General features: G+C 44.7%; 2 protein-coding genes across 4 annotated transcripts; one reads left to right on the forward strand and one right to left on the reverse strand.

The window, feature by feature from the left end:
- Positions 1–3,475: 3,475 nt before the first annotated feature.
- On the forward strand, positions 3,476–5,462 carry LOC114845384 (claudin-10-like). Its single transcript, XM_029133317.3, has 5 exons — positions 3,476–3,707; positions 3,962–4,123; positions 4,223–4,304; positions 4,406–4,513; positions 4,642–5,462. The coding sequence occupies exons 1-5, from the start codon at positions 3,476–3,478 to the stop codon at positions 4,808–4,810; spliced, it is 753 nt and encodes a 250-aa protein (XP_028989150.1). The 3' UTR covers positions 4,811–5,462.
- A 146-nt stretch (positions 5,463–5,608) lies between these two features.
- dzip1 (DAZ interacting zinc finger protein 1) lies at positions 5,609–14,207 on the reverse strand. 3 transcript variants are annotated; one of them, XM_029133274.3, is made up of 19 exons: positions 14,072–14,207; positions 13,347–13,576; positions 12,549–13,127; positions 11,109–11,193; positions 10,820–10,935; positions 10,372–10,530; positions 10,134–10,271; positions 9,994–10,056; positions 9,775–9,903; positions 9,455–9,503; positions 9,318–9,368; positions 9,085–9,144; positions 8,514–8,689; positions 8,212–8,413; positions 7,851–8,025; positions 6,845–7,224; positions 6,461–6,582; positions 6,200–6,359; positions 6,013–6,114 (listed from the first exon to the last, which is right to left on the reverse strand). In XM_029133274.3, exons 2-19 carry the CDS (start codon positions 13,347–13,349, stop codon positions 6,023–6,025), a joined length of 2,739 nt encoding a protein of 912 aa, XP_028989107.1. In that variant the 5' UTR covers positions 13,350–13,576; positions 14,072–14,207; the 3' UTR covers positions 6,013–6,022. The 3 variants fall into 3 exon arrangements, with proteins under 3 accessions (XP_028989115.1, XP_028989107.1, XP_028989124.1); XM_029133282.2 differs by lacking the exon at positions 9,085–9,144 and having other exon boundaries at positions 5,609–6,114; XM_029133291.3 differs by lacking the exon at positions 13,347–13,576.
- Between the last annotated feature and the right edge of the window lie 11,537 nt (positions 14,208–25,744).

Genomic DNA, 25,744 nt, shown 5'->3' on the forward strand with positions numbered 1-25,744 from the left:
TTCTGTCACAGCAGAGGTGGTCTCTTCATCTTCATCCAACAGTAGAAATATGCATGTATACTTTATCTGGCAATTAAACAACATAAAATGTAAATGCAACAAATCACTTACACAGTGTCACAGGCTGTGAGCTTTCTGGAAGGTCCAATAATATAATCCATCTATCAGTGACTGCAAGACAATGCAACCCATTTGAACAATGTAAAATAAAGTACTACAACAATGTAGAAGCCTATGCAGTATATGTAGTTAAATAAAATAAGCCTGCATACTACTGTTAAGCAGATTCATATATCCTAGTGATAGAGACAGTAGTTCATTTAAAGTCCTAAGAAATAATAAAAATTAGTACTACTGTGGTAAACTTACTTAACCAAAAGTTACTTATGTAGTGGGAGGTAGTGTGAGATGAAGTGACCCAGGACAGAGCCAGCTCCCCACCTGTCTGACGAGCCTCTGCCTTCTTTCTATTAGCTACATCACAGAAAGAATATGCTAAAACACGCTTAATGCATAGATCCTGTAAATGTGTAATCAAATCTTACCTTTTTGTAGGATGTTCTTGTGTTTCATTTTGACTTGGGACAGAGTTCTTCTTGCTCCACAAGGATTACACCTTATTAAACAAGAATATTACTATTATCCAATATTATTCGATAGTACCAACGATAAGAGAGGAGAGGGCTACATAACGGTAATTAAATAAACTCACGCATTTACTCTGTCAGTTATTTTCTTCCAAGCCAACTCTCAGCTGTATTACATTTTCTAATAATAATCGGCTTGAATTCCCCGTACGCCAGCATTAAGCCCTCCAACTCCGCCTCTGTATAATATGCTGCCCTTTTAGTGTCGCTTTGATTTTCCATTGTGACTCGTAAATTTGGCGATCCACTGACAATGTCTTTATATACAATATACGCCGTGCACGTGCGTTACCTCGGGGTTACCGACAGGAGGTAGATTAACCTACCTCTTCTCAGGTGTTTTGGAACGACATACTGAGGGTAAGCAGGTTGTGGGTCAAGCCTGCTTTCTTGAACACACCCCTGATGTGTGCTTTCAAATTAGAGGTGGCTTACCTAGTGAGAGTCTCTGGTAGAGTCCACTTGACCGAAAGATTCCAGAGTCATGGACTGGGCCAGGACACTTTGCCTCTAAATGTGTAATAAGGCAGTCCGCATCACAGATCATCTATACAACACTATACAACTATGTAGGCAGTTATTAGGGTAATTAAATGCACAGGTTTAATTTATGTAGCGCTGATATTAACCATAATTTGAGCAAGTGATTTCAGTGCTTAACAAACGGTTCTTATTGTGAGACAAATTGTGCCTTTATTGAGGTTCTCGGCGTCTCCAACTGAAAAAAAAAACATCCCACTTGCCAAGACTGGGATGCTTCCTCATGTAGTACATCATTTAAAAATGGGCCTGCCATAGTGAAGAGGAGATGTGGATACAAATATTTTATATATATTATATAAATATGTATATTTATATAGTTTTTATATATAGGTTTTGGACATGCTAATAAATGATGTACCATATGTACAGGAGTATGTGGAATTGTAAGAAACATTGATTTCTAGTAGGATTAACAGCGGAGCTGACTGATAAAGCACTAGGATTAATTTTAGCCTGGTTGTTAGCCTGCCCCGGAGAAGGCTAGCCGCAAAGCATAAATCTCCATGGTAACTTTACTTGGCTTAATTTAGCCTGCTTTCATGCAACTGAGTCAGGGCAAAAGCTCACCCAGGATAACTGGAAAATCCTATCTTAATCTCTTATTGTACAATAGCCCCCAGAACAGACTAATAATCTTGCATTTCTCCAGAAAGGGGCTGGCGCCCCCTGCTGGTTGATTAGGCTTCAAGCACTTTTGGCTTTAATTTTGTTCTTTGGCGGAAAAAAAGGTGGAACCAGAAGTCATTAAATATATTTTTATTATTTCTTTTTTTTCCTTTCGATGAAGATTCGCAGTCATCCAGATGAAGTTGATTTGTGTCAGCAGGACGTTTTCTTTTCAGTAGAAAGGTTTCCCGACCAACCCAGGTTGCTTCTTCAGTCTGGGTGAAGCTGGCTGAAGGCCACACATTTATCCTTCAGAGAGGTTTCCTATCTCACCAGTAAAGACTGGCTCGTTATGTGAACATGGGGCTGAGGGTCGTGACTGGTGTGAACTCCCAACTCCTTGGCTCCTCCTCCATCGTTACAGGACGCTGGGTGTGTCCTTCATGTTACAATTGTGATGTGGTCTTGGGTGAACAAGTTTCTGTCGGAGTGTGTTAGTGGGTGTCAAATGTAGCATCCAGGTTGGCCTCCACAGAGGCCACAGGTTTCACTAGCAAGTCTCAATGTCTTGTCTCCATCAACATACTTTCACAGCAGTTCCATCAGTGCTACTATGCGTTTGTGAACCATTTTCTCCATAGCAACATTTGTGTGTGTGTGCGTGTGTGTGTGTGTGTGTGTGTGTGTGTGTGTGAACCAAAAGGCTTATTTTCCTACAAAGATAGCAGATTTGACAAAGTGAGGATTTTTTGATATTGTGAGGACGTTTTGGTCCTTTTGGCAGGTGCTTCTTTCTTTGGAGGCCTGTTTGAGGGTTAAGATAAGTTCAGAAAGGCAGGGTTAGGGTCAGGAGCTAGAGAAGGCATTATGTCAATGGAGGTTCTCACTTCCAAGTGTGTGTGTGTGTGTGTAAAGGGAGGGTCAAGAGTGAGTGTAAGTAGAGAGCTGAATACAGAAACCCCTCACTGCATTAACAGTAATGAACTGTTATTGGTTGAAATAGTAAACGAGCGGGCACCAGCATGCAGTGCACAGAGCGGACAGGTGGGAAGAACATCCAGAACAATGATGTTGAAGGCACCAGTGCTGACACTGGTGGAAGAGGCAAAATCTGCTGAGCTGCTCCATTTATACTGTAACTTTTCCACGGGTTCAAAGATGCCTTCAACAGTATTCTTGTTAAATAGAGTGACATCAGCTCAGGCAAAACTCTTAAAGCATTTATTTTACTTTATTTTTTTCAGCTTGATTTATTACATTTATATTTTAATTCTTTAAAAAAAAAGAACTTGGAACAAGCTGGAAATTTTGGAAAACTATTTATATTTATGTATCTGTAGACTACTGAACTGTACACATACAATAGCTGAGTTGCATTAATGATATACAAGTTATTGATGAAAACTGGAGTCAGGTAGGCAATAAATAAGCAAACCCTTTAAATGATCTATAGGAAAAAAAAAGAACGCGGGGTTTGTCAGTGATAGAAAAAAAAAAGACACGAGCCGTGACTGCTTGCGCCTGTGGTGGGAACACGGAGGATGCTTACTGGGCAAAACTGCCTCAAAGATAAGCTGAGCTAAAACAACATCCATCCACACGTGCTGGCCCGGCTGCTGTGGGGCACCGACACGTTTTGAAAACTCAGCTCTGCTGGTATTTGCTGCAGGAATGAAACCATGATGCATCGGACGGTGGTGATGTACGCGGAGATCGGAGGCTTCGTGTCCTGCCTTTTTGGCTGGATCCTGGTGTGCTCCACCGTCCCCACACCGTTCTGGAGTTACTCAGAGAACTTAGGAAGTGTGATGACCTCCAGTGATGCCTTCTCCAATCTGTGGAAGGACTGTCTGTCAGACAACACAGGAGCAACCACCTGCAAGGGTTATGCCTCCATGATGGCTTTGTCTGGTAGGATATTCTGAAAACTTTAATAATGCAAGTAACTACTAAACTATTAAGTTTCATTAAGGTAAAGACTGTGCAAAAGGTATTTCAGTGGAAAAGAGGGAAAAGTGGTAATATAAATAGCTAAAATAGTTTTCCAATGAATCTGATATAGTCTGCACTGGTAAAAAAAAACAAGATTAAAGTGGTGTAATTTATGAAATATGAACGAGGCTTCTCCTCTACTTCTTGCTTGTCTAACACGTATTTCCTCTCAGCGTTCCTCCACATCTGCAGAGCTCTCACCATCTCCGCCGTCATTACTGGCTTCTTTGGAAGCGTCCTCACACTGGTTGGGATGAAATGCACTAAATTAGGAGGGTCAGAGGTCGCCAACGCCAGAGTGACCTTTTCAGGCGGCATAACCTACCTGGTGTCAGGTAAAACATTTGAATATTTGTTAATGTTAGTCCTTAAATATCATACTGTATATTGATCACACAGCAGCCCACATGTTTACAGTAACGTGTGTTGTGTAGGGTTCTGTGGCATGATCACCTACTCGTGGTGGGCCAATACAATCAGAGTACAGTTTGTCAATCCACAATTCATGGGTGCAAAGTAAGTACATTTAAAGATGCATGATGATCCTTACAAGGTATATTATAATGTATGTGACTGAAGAGAAAACATGTTGATAGACCTTTGTATTCATTGTCAAGGCATGAACTTGGAGCTGCTCTTTTCATTGGCTGGGGAGGCTCCATCCTTCTGATTCTTGGAGGAGCTGTGCTGATTTACTTCTCTGTAAAAGAAGCTCTGCCATCAAGGTGAAAATAAAAAAATGTGCTGCCAATTTCATCAGTATAACTTCTCATCAGTAATCGCATTGTGTGCATTTAAAGATTACATCACTGCTCCAAAGCCTTTTGAGTAAAACTGACAAAACCAACATCAGTTCCCAGAAACGGAGGCCGGGTTCTCACACCACCGGCCGCACCAGACGGACATACATGTTGCCCAGATTGACCCTGGCATCGTCGCTGCTTTACGAAGGCAGGCAGAGCCGAACTACCAGTGCTACGACAAAGATGGGTCGGGCCTACAGCAGAGACAACTTTGTCTGACCTGCACAGTGGCGGAGGGTAGGTGGAGCGTACCATTTTTCCCACAAGAGCACAGTAACAGACACTTGGCATCACTGGCTTTGCATATAATTACTTCTCATCTTTTTATTTACAGTAAATCAAGTAGGATATGTGTTTCCTTAGTATTGAACTCAATGAACTGAGTGGATGCAGTCAAGTTTAAATTTAAAAAGCAAAATCTTTACTTCTTTTATTATTACTTTATTAATTATAGAAACATATAAGTTAAAATTTTAGTCAAAGTTTCAGAAATACAAGAAAAGTACTGACAAACACAACCAACCAATTAAAGTTAAATGATTTGGAATAAAGTAAACTATTCTTTGGTTAAATTTCTTATTTGACTGTAGTCTCCAAACAGAATTATAGCATATATATTAATATAATTGTATTATAATAAGCATCTTGACAGGAAATTCAACAACTAGATTAACTGCTTTTTGTTGTATTGTATTGTATTAGAACTGGTTGGTTACAAGTTAATTTATTCTTTTTTATGACTTAAATGCAGAGTATTGTTGGACGAGTGAGCCTACAGTTAATTGTAAACGGAGCAATGTAAATGTCAAACAGAGAAGCCAAACAAAGACTTAGGATCAGCAGTCACACACAGAGAGGGTGATGTTAAGGGAATATGGCGAGGACAAAAAGCACAGAGGGAATAACCAATAACTGTGAAATGAAAAGGATCTATGTATAATCTGATCTTCCTCAAAACTGTATTGGTTTTTTTTCTTTTTAAATGTAATAATAAATAAATAATAATAATAATAAGTGTTTCTTTTGAGATTTTTTTTATTGTTGAATATATATTTTCTGTACAAAAAGTATTATAAAATTGTACAAAATGTACAAACAAAATGTGCAAACTTGGGAGCGCGAGTTCGACTACATTGAATGTACATAGAAGAGAGTGAAAAACGGGGCAAACTACAGTTGGCACAAGGCTGAAGCTAAAAATGAAAATTCAGAGTAAAGTAATCTCATGTCTTTCCAACACAGATATCAGATGGTCTTTTCTATACAAAAATATCCCTTTTCTTATATATTGCTGGTGTTTCAGTTTCCATGGAATTACAGAACAAAAAAGGCTATTTGGCAAACTGTGCTATACTAATGTCAGAAGACACTGAGGTCTTAGTGTGTGTTCTTGGTGAGGTGCTACATCACCTGATCAGCTGTAGTTTTTACTTATTTATTGCTAATGTCCTCAGAGTCACTGATGTCACTGAGGGAACACAGGCTGCTCTTCAGAGTGCTTCCTGTTCCAGCTTCAGTCAGACCTGCTGACAACAGGACAATGTTTATCCCCCAGCTGTGACTATCCAACCAATCAGTCCTTTAACAAAGCACACACACAGCACTGACCTGATTTGGGGCCCTTCCCTGTAGAGGTTCCCCATACACTGGTGGACTGTGAGTCCAGGCTCCTCCTCAGTGGTCCAGAGCTCTGGGCCGGTTTAGACCCTTCCTGCCTTTCCTCTAAGGAGGAGACCACCCAGTCACTGCTCTCCTCTGGATCTGAGAACTATCACCACACATACAAAGACATCATTCAAATACATTTTCCACTGAGTACAATGTGCAAGCAAAAAAAGACAAGCACTGAACATCCAGGTCCAACCTTACCATCAGTTCCTGCACCACGTCCTTCCTTTCTGGTAAGATGCTGACTGCCCCTGCAGGTTTCTTTATCACTCTCTCTGTAAACTGCTTCTCCATTTTTTTGGCCAGGTCACTAATTTTGTTCTCTAACAAACAGAATGCATCAATGTGAATGACTCAAAACTGTTTCCACTGTTTTCTACACATTAATTAAATTATTAGTTTTTATTGCAAAGAAGAACAAGTTTTTTAACATGGGATGGACTACAAACAATCAAAATCTATGTGCACAAGGTGAACTATAATGAACCAGAACAAACATACCAAGAGTTATAAAGCATGAACATGAAACTCATGGATGAACATAAAAGCTTTGCAACAAGATGCTAAAGCAGATAAACTCTTTACCTTTACCAAGGCTTCTCCTGTCCATGTTGCTGTTCTGGTCTCTGGTACTCTGAAGCTGTATGGGCTCAATCAGCTCGCTGACTTCTGACGACTCATCATCATCATCATCATCGTCGTCGTCATCACTCCCCACCATCGTGACTGTTGTCTTGGTCACTACACCCACCGACCCACGAGATTGCTGAGGGTTGGAGGAAAAAAAGTGTCTGGCTGGAGGTTGCCTGGTCTGGAGCGGATTGGCTCTGCTTGCTCGACTTTGGACTGGAGGTGCCTGACGCTGTGGAGGTCGACGCTGTGGTGATATGGCCCTCACGTCTTTCTCCACCTCTATGTCTGACACTTCTTCCTCGGATTCCTCATCTGAGCTGAAAGGAGGTGTCCTGAATAGTTGCAGAAACACGACCCATGTTATCTTTGTATGTTAATTGTGATATTTCAATATAAAATTTAAGTGTAAATCACACTGTTTTGTAACAAGCTCTACTTATGTTACACCTCAGATTGTAACCAAAACACTGCAACATTATAAATAATGATTTATCACAGGCAGCATGAGAAAGAAAAAGTAAAAAAAAAAGACAGTAAAGAACTATATCTTGCAGTTAAATGTTCGATCTAGCTAAATAAACAATTCCCACATCAAAAAAAATCCCCCATTAAGGTGTGGAGTGGTCAGTGGTGTATACGGTCACACACCAGCCTCACTCAACACTGTATACGCTCACAAGGAGTCAGATTTCATTTATTTCTCAAACATCAGCAGACCTGCTGATTCTTCAGCCTCATATGTTGGTATGGAAAACAATTAATCTTCTATTTGCGCACCTAGCAGTTTGTCAGCAAGATAAGAAGGCTGCACATTGCTGGTTTCATGAAATATAATGTGTGGTGGTTCAGATGCAGACACAAAGTGTGTGCTTCAAAGCTGATTAGATGCCATATCAGCAAAGTTAGGTTGATTTCAAGTGAGCATCTATGAACAATAACATGCAACAATTTTCTTTACTTGGTTACAAAGGTCCTTGGAGTCGTCTTGTTGTGGGGTGTGGATGTCTTAGGTTGGGTTGTGGTTTTGGTTCTTGGCGTTGGCTGTGGGGTCTTGGGCTGTTTGACAGCAGGTCCAGACATCACCTGTACCGCTCTGGAGGGAAGGCTACTGGATCGAGGCCTGATTTGTAACGCTACACAGAGGAGAACAAGTACAAGAAATCCTTAAAACTGTTAAAACTGTTACTCGAAATTAAACATTAATATATGGAAAAAACATGTCCACCTGAGCCAGCTAGAATTAATTTCACTATAGCATATTGATTATCTCACAAAACAAGAACTAAGAGGCTTTTTGATGACTCAGTCCTAGAAATCACCTTGGACTGATCTGGATCTGGCCTGTGTTTCAGGAGCAGGGTCGCTGCCTCTCCTGTGATGGCCCAGCTTCTTTTCCACAGCAGTGGCTATCTCCTGGCGGTGGAGCCAGTAGTCCGACATCCCCTTCGCAACACTGTTTCGCATTGAATGAACCTTAGACAAGATGGAGGTGAGCTCTTTGTTCTTCAGACCACTCTGGTCCTGAAAAGAAAAATAAAGCACAAGAAAATATGTGGAATTTATAGTAACTGTATTAAGAGGTTCCCATTATTTATTATTATCCTTCCTGAATTGTACTTACAGGCTTGACCCCCAGGTCCTCCAGTCTTGCGATGGCGGCCTGCTCCAGCTCTGGTCGCATCTCTCTTATGATGCTGGGGTTACTTTTGAGTGCACCGATGCTCACTCTTTGTTTCTTCTCCGGCACAGGCCCTGGCTTCTTCTCCACAGTTCTCCTATCGGTGATGCTGCTCAAGTCTGTAAAGAGAAGCTCGCTTAATGAGACAATGATTGCGCCAATCGCAGGAGGTGGAGGCATGCTGTATATGTAAAAAACCAATGAGCATGCATTTTCCAAATTTAATCAAGCTCCATGCTACAGGCGATCATAGACCCAAGTGTTTGACTGTAGTATGGCAGCAAAAGGGGAAAATGTTTACAAGTGTGTTCACCACAAACAAGGAAACAAAATGTGAAACACTGATCATTATAACTGACATGTCAGGTATCGCAGCACAGAATGAGATCATGTGAACACCTGTCAAGTCAGTGTAGAATGTGATGATCTGATCTCTGACATGAGGGGAAGATGCCGCTCAGGACAGACTGATGTGTCCATGCAGACAGCATGCAGTCGACCGGCTCTGTTTTACCTTTCTCCTCCTCTGACAGCTCCTGTATGGGATCCAGCCTAAGTGTAGGGACTGGCTGCTCTAATTGGACAGCACATGAGGTCAAAGGTCATTTGACGTTAAGGGAGTTGGATAAAATAAAAGAAAATGTGGTGGGCGGAAATGTCTAAACCATAATCATGTGACTACTTCATGCAGGAGAACACATGCGGAGCCTTGTTGTACTTGCTAATGACTGCTGGCTTCTTACTTACCAACTTCAGGTCTCCTTGATTTAGGCTCCGGTGCTGCAACGCTAACAGCAACTGAGAACAGAGAGCAGGATGGCTTCATTAGGCTTTCTCATGCAGGTCCCTTCTGTGACACAAACTCAGTGAAAACAAATCCATACCTGGTACTTCTACTATTTTGGTGGGTGGATTTGAGGAAATGTTCTTTATCTGCAAGTTGAAAAAAATCATTACAACATGATACTTAAAACAGAACCATGCACAAGCTGAAGTTACAGCTATCTATTTAACGTGCAGGAAAAAGCATCAATTTCCAACTTCCTTCCTACACTGTAGCTTCTGTCAAATGTACAATATCACACAATATGAGCCCATGTAGCAATTCAGGAAATCCTGAACAAGGGCTGACCCTCTGGCTGGCTTCCGCCCCAGACATAATCACAGCGGGCGTTGATAACAGAGTGTGTAAATGAGCTGTAACCTGCTCTCTCTGAGCCCTGATGGTTTGCTCCTTCTCCTGCAGTCTCTTGCTCATCTCCTGCTGCAGCCGTTGGCTTTGCTCCTGGTGGTCGGACACTGACAGCTGCATCCTGCTCAGCTCGTTCAGCAACTGGAACACAGGAAGGGAGCATTTACATTTTCTAGAATAAAGCTTGTATTAAACATCCTCAAAAGGCAGAAAAACTAGAGGGACCAATACCTCATTCTTTTCAGATTCGTGATGGGTTTTAATTTCTTGTAGCCTCAATTCCCACTTTTTATCCTACAAAAGAATATTTTGTGAATGTTTGTCACTGTATACACGTGTAGGCCTTAAATACAGAAGAGTGACCTTTCTACCTGTTTCTTTAGCTGCTGTTCCAGCTTCTGGATGGCTTGTATCTGCATCTCTTTGTAGATGTCCAGCTCCCTTTCTGCCTTTGGGTGAACAGGGCTGGCTGGTTTTTCGATCTTGGCTGTGTGACTCTGATTAGCTTCCTACGAGAAACAGAAATACATTGGAATGAGTGAACACAAGTGAATGAAAAGACTGATATCTTGACGTTCAAGACTGTATCAGGGATTATCCTTTTCGTACATTAAGAGCTTGAATATTTCTTGTGTAAAGAAATTCCATCTCCCTGCGCATGCCATCCCTACTGTCCTCGATCTTTCTCTCCATGCGCGCCATCTCCTCAGCCTTAAAGCGGTCCAGCTCTTTCAGCAGGTCTTTGTGCAGGGACAGCTGCTCTTTCTCCTGGAACCATTAAAGATCAGCTGCATTAGTGACTTTGATACCAAAAATTATCAGTGTTGACTTTAAAATAAAAAAATGATACAGTATGCTGTACTTTTGAAGAAGAATTAAGATTTTTGTTTTGAATTAGAATTTAGAAGGTAGGGCAAGAAATACAATTCATAATTTGTTGAACATGACTTCTGTCAGCAGGTATCAGAACTTCACAGACTCATTAAGTGTTCTATTTATGGTGTGAAAAATCACGTTTCTGAATCATGATAGAGGTTATCAGCACATGTTTTCCTACCTGAGCTGCTTTGGTCTGTAGGGCCTGCTGTTGTTGAACAAGCTGCTCCTTCAGACTGCTGATCTCCAGTTTGAGACTTTCAATCTGAGATTTCTTCTCACTGTCCGAGCACAACTCTAAAAAATAACAATTACACTGTGTGAGAAAATTCTTCACATTTCACCGACAACTCCAAAACTAGACTGTTTACAGAATGTTTAATAGCTTTTATTCTTTGACATTTTACTGGTACTAGTAAATGATCTGACTTAACATATAATAACCTAATCAGCAAACCTAAAGGACTTACGTATCTCATACTCATCGGGGTGACGGCGCTGCATGTGGTTCTGAAGAAACGAGGAGTTAAGGAAGGATTTCTCACAGTGGAGACACTGAAAGATACCAAACAGATGATGGGCGTTAATACGGATGTTACTAAGAATGTGGCGATTCCTGTAAACAGAACGTAAATAGGTCAAATTTAGTCTAAATTTATTGGTGATATTTAGTAGTTATATATATTTATCTAGCCAGCATCCTCATACTATCTTTTCTTCTTTTGTCAGTAATTGCTTAAATTGGGAGCTTGTCTAAATAACGCAAACACGTGAAACCTAATTATATTTACTGTGATCACAGAATAAAGCTAGAGATCTCAGCAGCATCTACAAAATTCAGGCATGTGTTTCCACACATGGTGTGAGTGATGTTGATTTGTTCTACGAGGCAGAAATAACCACACTGCAGCTCGCTAACTTTTAACAGCCAGAAGATGCAGTCTGTGCTGCTCACACACAAACCCACAGATCATACGCTACATTTAATACTGGTGGTGACTCCATTTAATGTTAAAGCTCCTGTTACTGATATCAGACCTTATGGTAACAGGGATCCAAGGTCAGTCACATGACACCCAGTCATGAAAGGCTGTCAGTGAATTGGTCTAACTGATGCAATTACATTAATGATATGTAATAACTGTGAAAATTGGGACTGAGATTAAATTAGTGAAGGTTTATATTTGGTCAAACTACTAAAGCGAAAAGGTTCTCAAGGTAACACACTATCAATTATTGAACCAGCTCTGTTAGCTGAGCTGCCTGAGCACACCTAGCAACCACATGCTGCCATGACACACAATATCTGTTGCCTTGGAAACAGCTCGACCAGGTCAGTGGCAGCTGTACACTTGAAAAACAGAGGGAGATTTTTGATTTGTGCCTATAAATAACCTAAAGGCAACAGAGCAATGCTACAGAGGCAGAGTTAAGGAGAAAGCCACAAGGATGAACACAAATGTCTTCAGTAACACACAAAGTATAAAATATTCAGGGAGATCATTTATATGAGGGTGATTTTCTTAAGTGCATTAAAAACTAATTGCTCTCAAATGTCACCATCTGTTCTCCAGCTTCAAATCCTATTATTTCCTTCTGAAATGTAGCTTGCTATAGCAACGCAACAACATCACAACTACAGCAGGTTTCACAGTAAATAACAATTATTATTAGATATCTACGATTTTAGGTAGAAATTCTATATGGAATGTTTCTCTTTCTCCCTACAAACCCTGTTGTGACAGGAACAAAGCTGGAGCTGTGAATAGCTTTTGGGAACAATAACAGAGCGGGGCTCCGAGGAAGCGTGGAAGGAGGTGGGGGAGCGAGCTGCTGGCTTTCCATACGTATGCAAAATGCAAATGGACCCCACCCCCTCAGCGAGGGAGCGTTTAGCACGTCAGCGGTACCTTGTGGCTGCTGATGATTCGCGGCGTGAGCATGGACTGCTGCGTGCGGATGACCTTCTTCCTCTGCTTCAGCTCGGCCATCAGCATCTTCGCCCTCTCCTCCTGCTGCTTCTGCTGGGCCAGCAGCTGGCCGCGCTCCCTGCCGGCGGCGGCCAGCTGCTCCTCCGCGCCGCGCAGGTTGAGGGTGAGAAATTCCTGACAGTGCAGGAGCCACTCCACCGTGAGCTGGGCCAGCCGCAGCAGCTTGACCAGCGCCGGGTCCACGGGGCTCTGGCACCGCTGGCACCGCTCCCCGTCCAGGCTGCAGAAGGTCACCATGCTGACGTGCTCCTGAAGGGCGTCCACATCCAGCTGGCTCACCACCATGTCCACGTCCACGGCGTTGATCCGCCGCCAGTCCACGCTCTCCCGACGTGGGCGAAACTTGAAGGGGAGGACCGTGGCGGCGCCGCTGGACGGAGTCATGCCGGTCGCTGAGTGGTGGCTGAGCGGCGAATTCAGCAGGGAGGGGATGCCCGCGGACGAATGAGTCCCCTGGGTGTCAGCGGTGTAGGGGTAGTAGACTCCGTCATGAAATGGCTGTGACGAAAACCAGAGGATCAGATCCTCAGACGAGACACAGCAATTCACAGAGCATCAAACGTCCCGCACGCACACCACGCGATTGCAGAAAGACAGCGCGAAGGGAGCCGGCAGCTCCGGCTTTGTTGAGGTAGAAAAGGAGCGACACAGATTCCACCAGTGCTCTCATCTATCTACCACACCGCCGCCGTCCTCATGCAGCCCGCCGCCTCTTACCATCTTCGGCCGATCCCGCCGCTCACTGGGGGGAAACGATCGAAGCCCCGTCGTCCCTCTCCGCGGTTCCGCCCCCTTGCAGGCAGCTCAACGCGACGACGCCGAGGCTGGGCGTCCACGGCGTTACCATGGAGACAGAGACGAGCGTCCCCCCGGGAGGGAAGTGTTACCAAAACACGGCAGGCAATCAGCAAATGTCTCCCGACGGTGTTCGGAGGGGCCGCTGTGTCCTGTGGGAGACGTAGCAGCGAACATTACAGCGCCGATCATTTGATTCTAACTCTCTCCAAATTGCTTTCTTGCCCATGAGTAAGAAATAAAAGGCCTAAAGCTAACTAATCTCCTAGCGTCACGTTACCGAGACAATCGCGTCAACTCGTGCCAGGGCAGGGTCCTCATCCCCGCGTCGGACCGCAGCCCAAACAATGGCACGCATGCTTGGACTTGTCCGAGCATTTTAAGATGTCTCCTCAAGGAGGGAACGTTACTTTGAAGGGCATTTGAAAAAGGCCCGTGTCTTTGCATAAAAGTCTCAAAGTCCCGCTGCGGGCTGCGGGTGGCCGCTCACTTTGGGAGCTAGCTAGCCTCCAAACCCCGCTAGCTAACGGACACGTTAAGATGAACGTAAAACTACGTCAAAAGCACAACTGTATTTTACATCAATAACAGGTAAAAGTATGAAATGTTGAGCTTTTATACACCATTGCTTGAGTGAGAGGACTCACCGGAGGGGTTCACTTAATGTTTTATAGCCTTTTGAAAAGTTTTCAGACGACGAAACCCCAGGCGGTTTGATTTGAGGGTGACGTAGCAGATGGTCTCCACATTCCACAAAACAGGGGGAGAACACAGGGCCGTGAAGTTAGCCGCTGTATGTGGTAGTTCCGGTACGCTCTTTCAAAGTAAAACAAGGTTTCGCCGGGTTCTTTCCGTTTAAGAAACGCGAGTTAGGGTGTGTTACTATTACGATTATGGTAAACAAAAGAAAATAAAGACAACCCGCACACGCAACTCGGACAAATGCACACGTTTCTCCTCATAAAGTGAATGTAGGCTCATTTACTACAAATTATTTTATGTGAAAATACTATACACGACACAAAACCCTGTAACATTTATAGAAGCTTTAGAATGTGAATGTTGTTGCCTTCACAAAATGTTTCTACAAATGTATAATTGTGAGGCCATAGTTTACATATTTACAGTATGCATGTGCTTTTCTTTATTGCCTCTATGACTGTTCTATTGTGTTTGTGTTTCTTATTACTTGATTTCATTTGCAATTTCAGCAAAACATACATTTGTGGATATGTAGAGAAGCTCTAAAGTGTTGAAAGACCTTTTGACTCTCACCAAAGTTTTCTGAAAGGGCATTGAACCCGTTTCCGGTGAAGTTGTGGTGACTTGACACCCATCGCAGTGGAAAAGGGGGAGGGAGAAGCAGACCGCCGAGCTTTAAGATGGGGAGTCTGAAGAGGGATAAGAGACTGCGGTTGTAGGAGCCCCTCACCCCCAGTCTAGCACATGGAAACGGAATATATATATACTATATATATTATAGTAATCTCCATCCCGTCACTTTTTACAATAGCACAATTTAAAGAAGAAAGAAAAAACGAAACATTTGAGCATTGCTTTAACTCAGTTACAGTTTTAAGTTTGCTTGATATTTTACTTTTCAGGATTAATCTTTTTTTTTTACAATAATTTAATGTAACCATATTGCATTTATTTGGCAGCTGTACTATTTACGTGTCAGATTAAGAAACCAAAACATCCTAAAATACAAATAATTAATGACATTTTGTAGATAAAGCATCTCTTTATTCAGTTAGCATATAAGATGTAAAGCGTTGATGTAGTTTACAATAAACTGTACAGATTGAATATTATTTATTTTTTTTTAATTCCAGTTGATGAAACACAAAACATGAAACAAATGGAAATAGGAGGCTAAATCAGAGATGAGATGGTCCAAGCTGAGAGATGGCGAAGGTGGGCAGGACCTCAGCGGGAGACGCCGGTGTGTTTGATCTCCATCCCGCAGTCAGTTTGTGTCCATCACGCCCAGCATTTCACCAACAGAGGTCAGCAGAGACCTGGTCTCGGCTCTGCAGGCGCTGTCAGATGAAATGCGGCCTACTGCTGCTGTGATGCAGAGCGGCTGCAGGGGGCGACGCAGTCTCTGCTTCAGGCAGCCGCACGCAGACACGCGGGTTGCATTTACAGACCACATTTAAATTGTTACGTGCACGCTTCTTTAAAGCATAACATGAAAGAATGATTCACATTCAGGTCAGTGCTGGAGCTGGCGCAGAAACAAAGTGTGAAGCTGTGATGAGTCGTTTTTTTTTTTACCTCTACTTCACACGTGTTGTCAAGAAAGAAAAAAAAAAAACAACCTGCAGGGGCACATCTCTGCGTGATGAACTCACCATCAGAGTCCCAGTGACTGTGCCATTTCCCCCCGACCCGTCCCCAGACAGCTCCAGTCCAGACTTGATGAATAGAGATTTTAATTCCCGCGGACAGGGCCTGTGACGGCCAGGATAGCCTGAGGCGAGCAGGGGAAGAGCCTCCTCGCAGGTTGGAGGACACGCAGCTCCCACCAGCGGCATCACAGCGAGCCGGCCAAGTTCAGCTCCGGGACAGGCAGCCGACGTGCTCCTTCTTTGGGCCCCGAAGTCTTTTCTGCGGAGTTCCTTCCCCTCCTGGATGTTCCCTACACTCGCGCCGCAGCCTCCAGGCCAAAGTTATTACGTTTCCTTGAAAAGAAAATCCACACTTTCTGATAAGAGTTTAACAGAGCGAGAGACACACGCAGGCAGAGAAGTTTGCAGTTGCATTAGTCATGCAGTAAAAAGGAGCAGGGTTGTGTGGAGGAAGAGGAGCGGACCTCTTGAGATGAGTAAGCACAGCCCTACACTCAATTTACTGCTTGATTTATGAGTTCATTTCCTGCACCAAGTTCTCAGCGGGGGTGAGGTGGTATATCTTTCCCACTATAGGTAGCGGTGGCTCCACTTCCCAATCTCCCTCGAGACCCACTCTCACCACTTTGGGCCTTAGTGGGACTATAAATAATGGCCACTGTAACAAGTACACATCGAACACAGAGGAGAGGATGCCTCAACATCTTTATTCATGAAGGAGGGTCTTATCTTCCCTCTGCAGAGGACCAGATGAGATGAGATATTTTGGACTCGAATGATAGAGAGGTTGAAGGAGGGTTTTTTTTTGTCTGCATGCATGAGCACCCGTGCAATTTTGAATTTTGTTTTGAATTTGATTTTAGTTTTCTAAGCAATTTTAAGAAAAACAAAGGCAGGAAAGCTGCAAAGTAAAAAGGCATCGCAGTAGGAAGAATCGCATCCGTCTACATTTTTAGACACCACACCACTGAAGTGAAATAACAACACAGGAAAATGAAGCAGTATCCTGACGCTCGCTACGCTGACCCAGTACTTCTAAATATACTAAGTATTCTTGTTTTTGTGTATTCGTCATCGATCACGTCTTACAGCAGAGTGCAGAGCTCATTAGCATGGAAAATGGGTCGAGTTCTGTGTAAAGCAGAAACATGTGATGAATAAGAAGGTGATCAGAGCTCACAGTCGTTCATGACTGAGTATGAACTCAGTAGGATCCAGGGCGCAGATCTGACCTTTGATTGTACAGGCTGAGTTACTGCTATTGGCTCATAAGAATTTTTGAGAAAGATTGTTAAATTAGACTTTTTCATTATTTAGATGTGTTTCTGGGGCTTATATCATGCTTTGTAAAAGGGTTAATTTTAATACAGTTTAATATTGATTTTATTAGTTATTTTTTTTATTAGTTAATCTTTGAAACCTATACAATTAACAAATTCAACATTTTATACAACTGAATTGGATTTCACCTACAATTACTTTAAATGTGACGTCATTAATTAAGCAGCCAATTGTGTAGACCTTCGTTAAATGACACTGATACTTCAGGCTCCTACAGGTGCACACACGAAGGATGCAGCCTTTTCACGCACACATCCGTCACCTCAGCTCGCTTCTCGAGGCGCGGTTTAGATCCGGCCGGTCCTTACTGGAGGATCTGAAGCCCAGGCTCGCGCCGATGCTCGTGGCCGCCAGCAGAACCCAGACGGAGGCGCGCGTCGGCCCAGCGCGAGCGAGCGCCCGCCGACTGCCCGGGCAACTCGGAGCCGAGCGGCAATCCGGCTCGCAACTGCCCACCCGTTTTCATCTCAGACACTTTGTTGTCTATTTTCAACGAGGCAGCCGCAGGGGTCACAAGTGGTGAATCAGCCTTGTGGGAAGGAGATATGAAAGAGCGCTGTGGTGAGGAGGGGAGAAGGAGAGAAGCATCCCACCGTTTCCTTTCATTGTCCCCTATGAATGCGCTCGGGTCAGAGGAGCTACCAGCACTAAAGAATTATATATAGCAGACAAATGGCGAGGTTGGCGCCGATTCTTTCTTATCTTCCCACTGAGCGAGGTGGCCCGGGCTCCGCAGGGCACATCAGACCCGGCAGCAGCTGTGGATCCTTTAGAGAGAACACAGGTAATGGAGATCGAATATGAGCAGAGAGCAGCGCGCGATGAATGTGCTCCCGAGGACAAAACCCGCGGAGCACGGCGTCGGCAGGATTACAGAACCCGCGCACGCCGTCGTATCAACGCAGCCGTCGGCTGCCGACCTTTATCACCTGCCAGTCAGCCCGGACATGTGACGGTTTCAAATGAACGCGGGCCTTGAAGCTCTGGAAGGAACGGATCCAGGCAGAGTGAGAGACGGGAGGACGACCATCTCGGTAGCGCCTGCGTTCACTAGTAGCATTTGAGCTCTGCTAGCAGTCCAGAGGCATTTAGCTTCACAGCTAACCTCTCCAGGGTCCACCTAGCGCTGGCCTGGTGGCCTAGGGGTCATGTGGACCGAGCTTCTGTAGGACGATGCCTCCGCTCCCAAGCTACGCTAGGCTAATTATCTCCCAGCACATGCTGACAGACGCCACAGTGGGACGGAGCTTCTTCTCCTGTTCCGTCCACAACAGTAGCGCCAACGAGCCTCAAATGTCAAACCATTCCCGCGAGAACGTCCCCGCGAAGAAATCAACTTTGTGCTCCGCGCCGAAGTCAGCACACGTTTTGCACATTTTCTAGACGCACTTTTTCCACCGTGCGATTGGTTCTTTGCGTGAATTACGCTCCAGACGGTGGAGTAACAGGAACCCGACATGAAGGGATCTCATTTCTGGCTCACACTTGTAGCCCCGGGCTAAAACTGCACCTTGTTATGACGCTAGCGTTTCAAGGAGTCATTATGTCCCAGTATGCCGCCGCGTTCCTGCAGTTTCTAATTAGATTTTCCTTTTAGTGCTAGCTTACGAGAAAATGAGTGCACCGCCTGTGCTCGTGCCGCTCATAGATACCTGCACCAAATCGACTATGCTAATGGCAAGTGTCTAAGCAGCAGAGTTGTGCTGCACCCAGATTCAGTTCGACGCACGAGTGGAGGACTCTGCCGTCCTTCGGGCAGCCCCATTACAGACTAAATGTTACTTCTGACAGTTTGAACGAATGAGGGAGCGAGCGAGAAAGAGGGGAGCAGATAACTGTCGCTCCCTCTGAGCAATGGCAACCGTCCAGCTCCAGCCTCCTTTGTATTCAGGCAGCGCCGCGGTTTTTTTTTTGTGTCAGCGCGGGACCAGAGAAGCACTTAACGTGACATTTAGAGATGCTCAGAGATTCTCTCTGGAGGCCGGAGGGAGGGAGAAAAGAACCAATGATGTTATCGCAGACATGTGTTTTAAATGCCAGGAGGGCCGCTTCGCCAGAGAGCTTCGGCCACGTAGATAAAAGAATAAGCCGGCCTCTGGTCCTGCACCTATTGCACCGGTTTTAGGGCTCGCGCTAAGCTTCGCCCGAAAGGCTCCCGTCTCATTCCTATCAGATATGATCTTTAAAGGCTCACAGGACAATCTTCTTAGATTCTACACGGGAACTTGTGTTATCCTTAGAAGAAATCCACAAACGCACAAGGCATTTTAAACAGGCGGCCACGGGATTGGGAAAACGCTGAGCTTCGCGAGTGGGCGACACGAGCTTTCTGAATCGCAACCAGATGGTCCTAATACTCATCTTAACTGTGGATCAAAGCCATTTTTAAAGACTCTCAGTCCCCCAAACAATGTGGAAAATCGCCTTTTCATTTGTACCAGTCAACATATCTCTCATCGATTTGGTTTTTATTCTGAAGAGACCTCCACAACAAGGGTGCATAAATATTTAACAGGTAAAAAAAAGGTCAGTGTGGTGCCGCCATTGAACCAATCAATCATCGCTTCTGTGTGAAGTGTTTGCCAATTAAAAAAAAGGTACAGGTTGCCATTGGATACAATGCGTTCTCGCCACAGGTGCAACCAAAACAGTTGAACAAATTAATGCATGTAAATCCGTGAAATAAGCCTGTGAATGCTCTGAGCTTGGCCTCGCGCGGCCGTCGTCCATCCGTCTTACAAATGGATCTCTCCGCACGCGCGGCCCCGTGTAAGCATTTATATTTGTGCACAAAACGCCTCGCCGTTTGACGCAGGGCCCGGCGACTCCGCCGCAGACGCCCATAAATCAGGCCGCCCGTTAGATGCATGACGATAGGGCCGCGCCGTGATGAAGCGGCTGCACGCGAGCTGAGTTCAGGAAACAGGGTTAGTCGTTCATCATCGGGCGTCCGGGCCACAGATCCAGGAGCTGCTCTATGTCACGTGTTCGTATGGATGGATGTCAGGCGCCTTGTTTTCTTAGGAATGAGTAGGACCCCCCCTGGTGGAATCACCTCTTGCCTTTGTATCCTTTTATATATCTCTTAAAACACTTTAGCATTTTTTTAATCACGTTGAGCAATTGCAATTTGCCCAATGGCCTCCTCCAAACTCCTTTTCTTACTCTGCCATGCTTATATTTTGTGTTTACCGAAGGACAAATAATCCACTTGTACAATTCTCACCATCTCAGGGCTCCTTGAATATTTAAGGCTTTGATGTTCGGTCGTCTAATGCAGTTACCTAAGCAGCTTGCCATAACCGGCCTCTCAGAGATTCTCCCCGCACCCTTCTCTCCTATTCCTGCAACAATAAAACATCCTTTTGAAGCCTCGCGCTCGCTGCCTTTCTGGAAGGTGTTTTCTGTAGATAATGACTTATTTCAATTCACACCTCACCCTTAGAGTGCTGCACAAATCTTACCCCCCCCCCCCCCCACACACACACACACACACTCTTAAAGGCTTGAGTACCTGCAGTGTTGTGACATGAATTTAATCATGAGCCACTGGTGTGAGCACACATGGCAGATTTAGCCCGACAACAATTATTCCATCTCTGTGGCTAATACAACCAAGAGGCCCAGCTGCCAGGTAGCTGGCACAGATGCCGCTGGGATAAATGAAAGCATAAACAAGGCTGAGGAGCGGGACGGGTTCCAGCGCGAGTGTGTCTGGAATGGATGATGAGCGAAGTCATGCGGCGTGCGGTCTTAAGCAACGTAGCCGTAAATTGGCTGTAAAATAGTGAACTGTTGACTGCCGGAGCCGCTGGCAGGGTGCCCAGGCAGCCCCTGACTCAGCTCAAAGGCACGGGTAGCCTGGCACATGCCGCCGCGCTCGCACCGGCTGGATGAACACTTCACTGTCATAATCACACTTAACAGCGTTAACACAAAGGACCGACGTGCTCGTGTCCCGAACGTTCTCACGCACGGCTGATACAAGCCGTTAGCTTGGAGGGGAAACTCAAGGCCACTTGTGTGCGTGTGTGTGTGTGTGTGTGTGTGTGTGTGTGTGTGTGTGTGTGTGTGTGTGTGTGTGTGTGTGTGTGTGTGTGTTCCTTCATCTATTTCCATTATTTTCATTTAAAATGTGAGACATAAGAGACATAAAGTCTCGAAAAGCAAACGTTCAACAGGCTGAATTCGATTTTTAATACCTGAGCAAGAGCTTCTCTTTTGAGCAACAGGTGGAAAACGCTGTTGGAGCGGAGAGGCAGCGTTATTTTGCAAACAGGGAGCGAAGCGGGAACGGCAGCGTGGCTGAAGACGAAGCTGCACGGAGGAGAGGTGGAGGCAGGAGCAGAAAAAGGCTGGAAGGAAAAGAGAGGAGACCTATAAAACCTTTTAATTTAACATAAAGCTAAGTTGGAGTATGAAAACATTCTGTTGCATTAGGGGAAATAGAAGCCACCTCTCAAAGCCTGTTTCCTGTGAATCCAGTTGAGCCTCCTTCACTCTAAGCAAAACAATGAATCTGATGAATTAAATGAATTGCTCAGTTACATGTAATCAGTGAGGCTGAGAGCTATGTGCCGTTAAGAGATTAACACGTTGGTTGGTATAATTAATACAAAAAATAGAGCAATTAAAGACACACTGATGTCACAGTCAGTGTTTTCTACAGTAAAACAGAGGCTCCAACTTAAAAACTGGGAAATCGCGTCGTGTGACCTCTGACAATCATTGTGTGGTTCAAATCAGCGGCGAGAGAGGTAACACATGAGGACAATAAACATCATCCATCAGGGCTGATGGGACAAACAGGAAGGCTGATTAGGCCAAGACATGTTGGTTCACGTCGCATCCCACCCAAAGCCCAGCAGCTGCTGCAGGATGCAGATCACTAACACACCTCCTAACGTCCAGGTCCAGCGTTGATTCAGTTCTGTTACTCGGGCTCATTGATTTCTGCATTATAGACCAATGACAGTTTCTAGGGAAAAACATGCATGAAAAGGATCACAGTGAAGTTTGACCTGTCGGGGCTCACGGCGCACGATGTACAGCAACAACACTGAACTCTGGGAGTGAAGGAAATGAATGTGCAAACGAGCACAGAGCAGCGGGGTGTTACTGCTTCATGTACATAATTATCACACGAACCTCTGCTTTTTCTCTGGAGTACTTTCTAAATTATTTCAGAGCAAAGAGTGCTGGAAAACCTTTTTAACAGAGGGAACTTAATTATCAAACGAACGCCAGCTTCTCCTCAGAGCACTGTCTAAATAATTTGAGAGGGAAAATTGCAAAAACCGTTTTAACAGAGGGAACTTAAAACTAACGGCACTACTTACATAATTTGGTTTCATATGTCACTGTACGATTTGTACAAGAAGACCGACAGTATTTTTATTTATTTTTCGTCTGTAACATGTAACATATGTAATGTAAATAAATTGTAAAATGCACAAAATCTCTTGTTTTGCAACTTCATACTATTTTCTTGTGAGCAATTGAATTTCCCCAATGTGTCTGGAACCTGCTTGTCCGTCCTGTAGGTCGTAACCTTTGATCCAGGCGGCTTCATCATCAGGAAGGTTGACTAGAGACCGCAAACACATCCTCCTGTTAGGTTTTCACTTCCCATCTGTTAGGAATAGGCTTATTAGGTGGACAAAGCTCTGGTAGTAGTGACTGGGTGTGAAACTCTCACCTACCGTGACTCCACCTGCCTCCATGAATTCATTATTTATCAGGATGGTTGGGTGAGTCCTTCCTGGGGGACGTGAACTGAACTGGTCTTGATCTTGCTGGGGACAGATGAAAGACAGCAGGATAAATGGGAGACAGGCTGTGTATAGTCGTCTTCTTCTAATTATTAATATTATCATAAAGCTATTAGGCCAGATTCTCTTTCATAGAGAATGATGAGATGATCTATTTACGGGAATTGACGTGCAGCATCAACTGCTAAAAGTATGTAGATGAAGCTAAAGATGGATTGAATTTAAAAATAACCAATACTTAAAGAACAGAGATGAGACTTTTCATCATTAGGCCGCCTACTGTTCAGTACGTGAGGTAAACAACCCAAAGAGTCTCTGTTCCTGTGTGTGCGACGCCATCGTCTACCTGATTCCAGTGACTTGACTCCGACAACTGCAAAGCGGCTAATGAAGGCAGTGGGTCCAATGAGCAAACCCCATGCTTGTAATCAGCGGACAGCGGCTCAGCAGTCAGGTGACAATCAGCCGATCATCAGCAGCGGCAGGTGAGACGCGCCAGAGCAGCTGCAGGGACGGATGAGAAGCTGTCGCCATGACAGCGCACACATCTGGACTCTAACCTATATATAACTAGAGATGAAGCCCCTTCACCTGCAGATCAAAGCACTCGTTTTGCCCTCCTTGTATTTTTATAGCAGCAGGTCCTCCCGCTCCGCCCGCCGACCTCCCAGCATGAACTCGCGCCCGCTTCCCCGCGTGCTGCCGTCACAATCTCTATGACGACTCTTATTGCTGTGGCATTTGCTGAAGACGTCTCGTGTGGCTGCCACAGTGGCTGTTGCTTAACAATAAGAAGAAACCGGAGTCTTTCTCCGCGAATGCCTTGCGGGATCGTTTTATGGGACGATTTTACTCCTTATGCTTGTTAGAATGATTCATTTTTATTGTCTTCCCTCTTCGTATGTGTCTTATCCTCATTTATATCGTTTTACACAAAGCCGGCAGCAAGAGGCACGTCTTTATTGATGCCACGAGGCAGTCAAGTTTGGGATCATCTTTCATGTGCTACTAAATGAATCTGCACCAACAGCACCGAACGCCCTCTTATATACCACACATTGCCCCCCCCCACCTCCCTTTCAAATTTTCTCAATATTTCTTGTGCGGCAGTTTTACATTCCATTTGCTTTCCCTAATAGCGTCCCAGGCTGCTCATTTGCCACAGATGCCCAGAAAGTCTCCGTTCGGCGGAGGCCCCGGCGGAAGACTTAGCAAAGTGAACTTTCTGGACGCCTCTCGACATCATTTTAAAATCAATACTAATTCCAATAAATACATAGGCATCTGTGGCGTGCCGCTGAAAATGAAAAAGACAAAAGCAGATAAATAGAAATCCCCAAACCAATCCAATCATAATTTCCAGGAAGCTTGCGTTCCATTATTGGGAGGCCTGTACGCCGCTGCTGCCTCAGCACTTCCCGGCGGTTATTTCTCATAAGGCCCGTGTAGTGTGGCGAGCATCGGGAACCTCGTAAATATCCCGGCCGCGCGGCCAGAACAACACAGGACCCGCTTCACTGCACGAAACATTAATGCAGATTCTCTCCCATCAGGCGTCCTGCTCAGATTTTAATCAGCGTGCCGTTTGTAGGCGAAGGCTTCCGTCGCAGGAGGGCGACGCTATCAGGTCACATTGGGGAGAGGCCCTGAAGGTAAAGAGCACGCTGACACGCGGCATTATCATCACTGAGCCCCAAATTAATAAATTCATAAATAAATAAATAATATTAAGTGACACGACGTCCGCTTCTGCGTGACCTTTAGAAAACGAGCTATTTCTTCTCCGGACACTTTCCGTAACAGATTCCCTCCACGCTCCCCATTTCGCCCTCTCTTCAGATGGGACACAAAGAGAGGTGAGCCGCACACTAAACTCCCATACAGATTAAGTCAATGTCAGAGCAAGAGGACAGAGTGCGTTTAGTGCTGAAAGAGGATTGAATAGAATACATAGTAAAGTGCATCCTGGGTAAATCCCTTGATGGAGGGCATCTTAGGCAAAATAACAAAAGCTTTTGATCAGTGCGGGCTTAAAGGAAATCTGTTACAGAGGGCTCAAATGCCTTCAGTTGTATCCCTCTGTGTTTGCACAGTCCATTCAACTAGTGGTAGTGTTTAAATGCAGTTACTGGATAAAGTGATGACACTGTTCTAGTTTTTCCTGCAGGAGCTGGTGAAATGTGATCATAAATGTGTAAAGAAAGGGGGTGATTTGGTAGCAGGGCTGGATATCTGGACGCCAGTGGCACAATGGCAAAAAGCTTGGAACTGGTTAAGGTCTTCCTTCATGAATCGGGCAAACATCTAAAACATGCATGGCAGGATGCCACACATAGAGGCTTCGCTATTTAAACAAAGCACTGCGGCTTGGCTGAAGCTGACACCGTGTACTGTACAACCTCCACAACAGCGCTGGGAGAGGATCACAGACACATGTAACAAAGGCAGAATACACAGCACTGAACATGAGAGGGAGCCACAAACACCAAAACATCATCCCAACCAGACTCAACCTTTAAAATTGGCTCAGTGAGAGCACAGCATGTTGCTGAGATGCTGTAGAATGACCTCAGGTGAGATATTTACACCACACGTCCTCAGAATATGGCTGAGCTGAAGCATATTTGTGGGAAGGAAAGAGTCCTCGTGGGAACTGACCAGGTGAAATGTACGATTACATGTTGCTGCCAGCTCTGCTTCCACTGGTCAATAACAGCTGGCGCTTGTCCCTGTCACTCTCTATGTTTAATGACTGTGTTCAGTACCAACATAAAAAGGTCTTGTCTGTTTTATTTTATCAGCTTTGCGACTTTGCTGAAGATCGCGTAACATTTCATCCCCTATTTATGCATAA

This window comes from Betta splendens, chromosome 2, assembly GCF_900634795.4.
Source record: "Betta splendens chromosome 2, fBetSpl5.4, whole genome shotgun sequence".
Classification (NCBI taxonomy): Eukaryota; Metazoa; Chordata; class Actinopteri; order Anabantiformes; family Osphronemidae; genus Betta; species Betta splendens.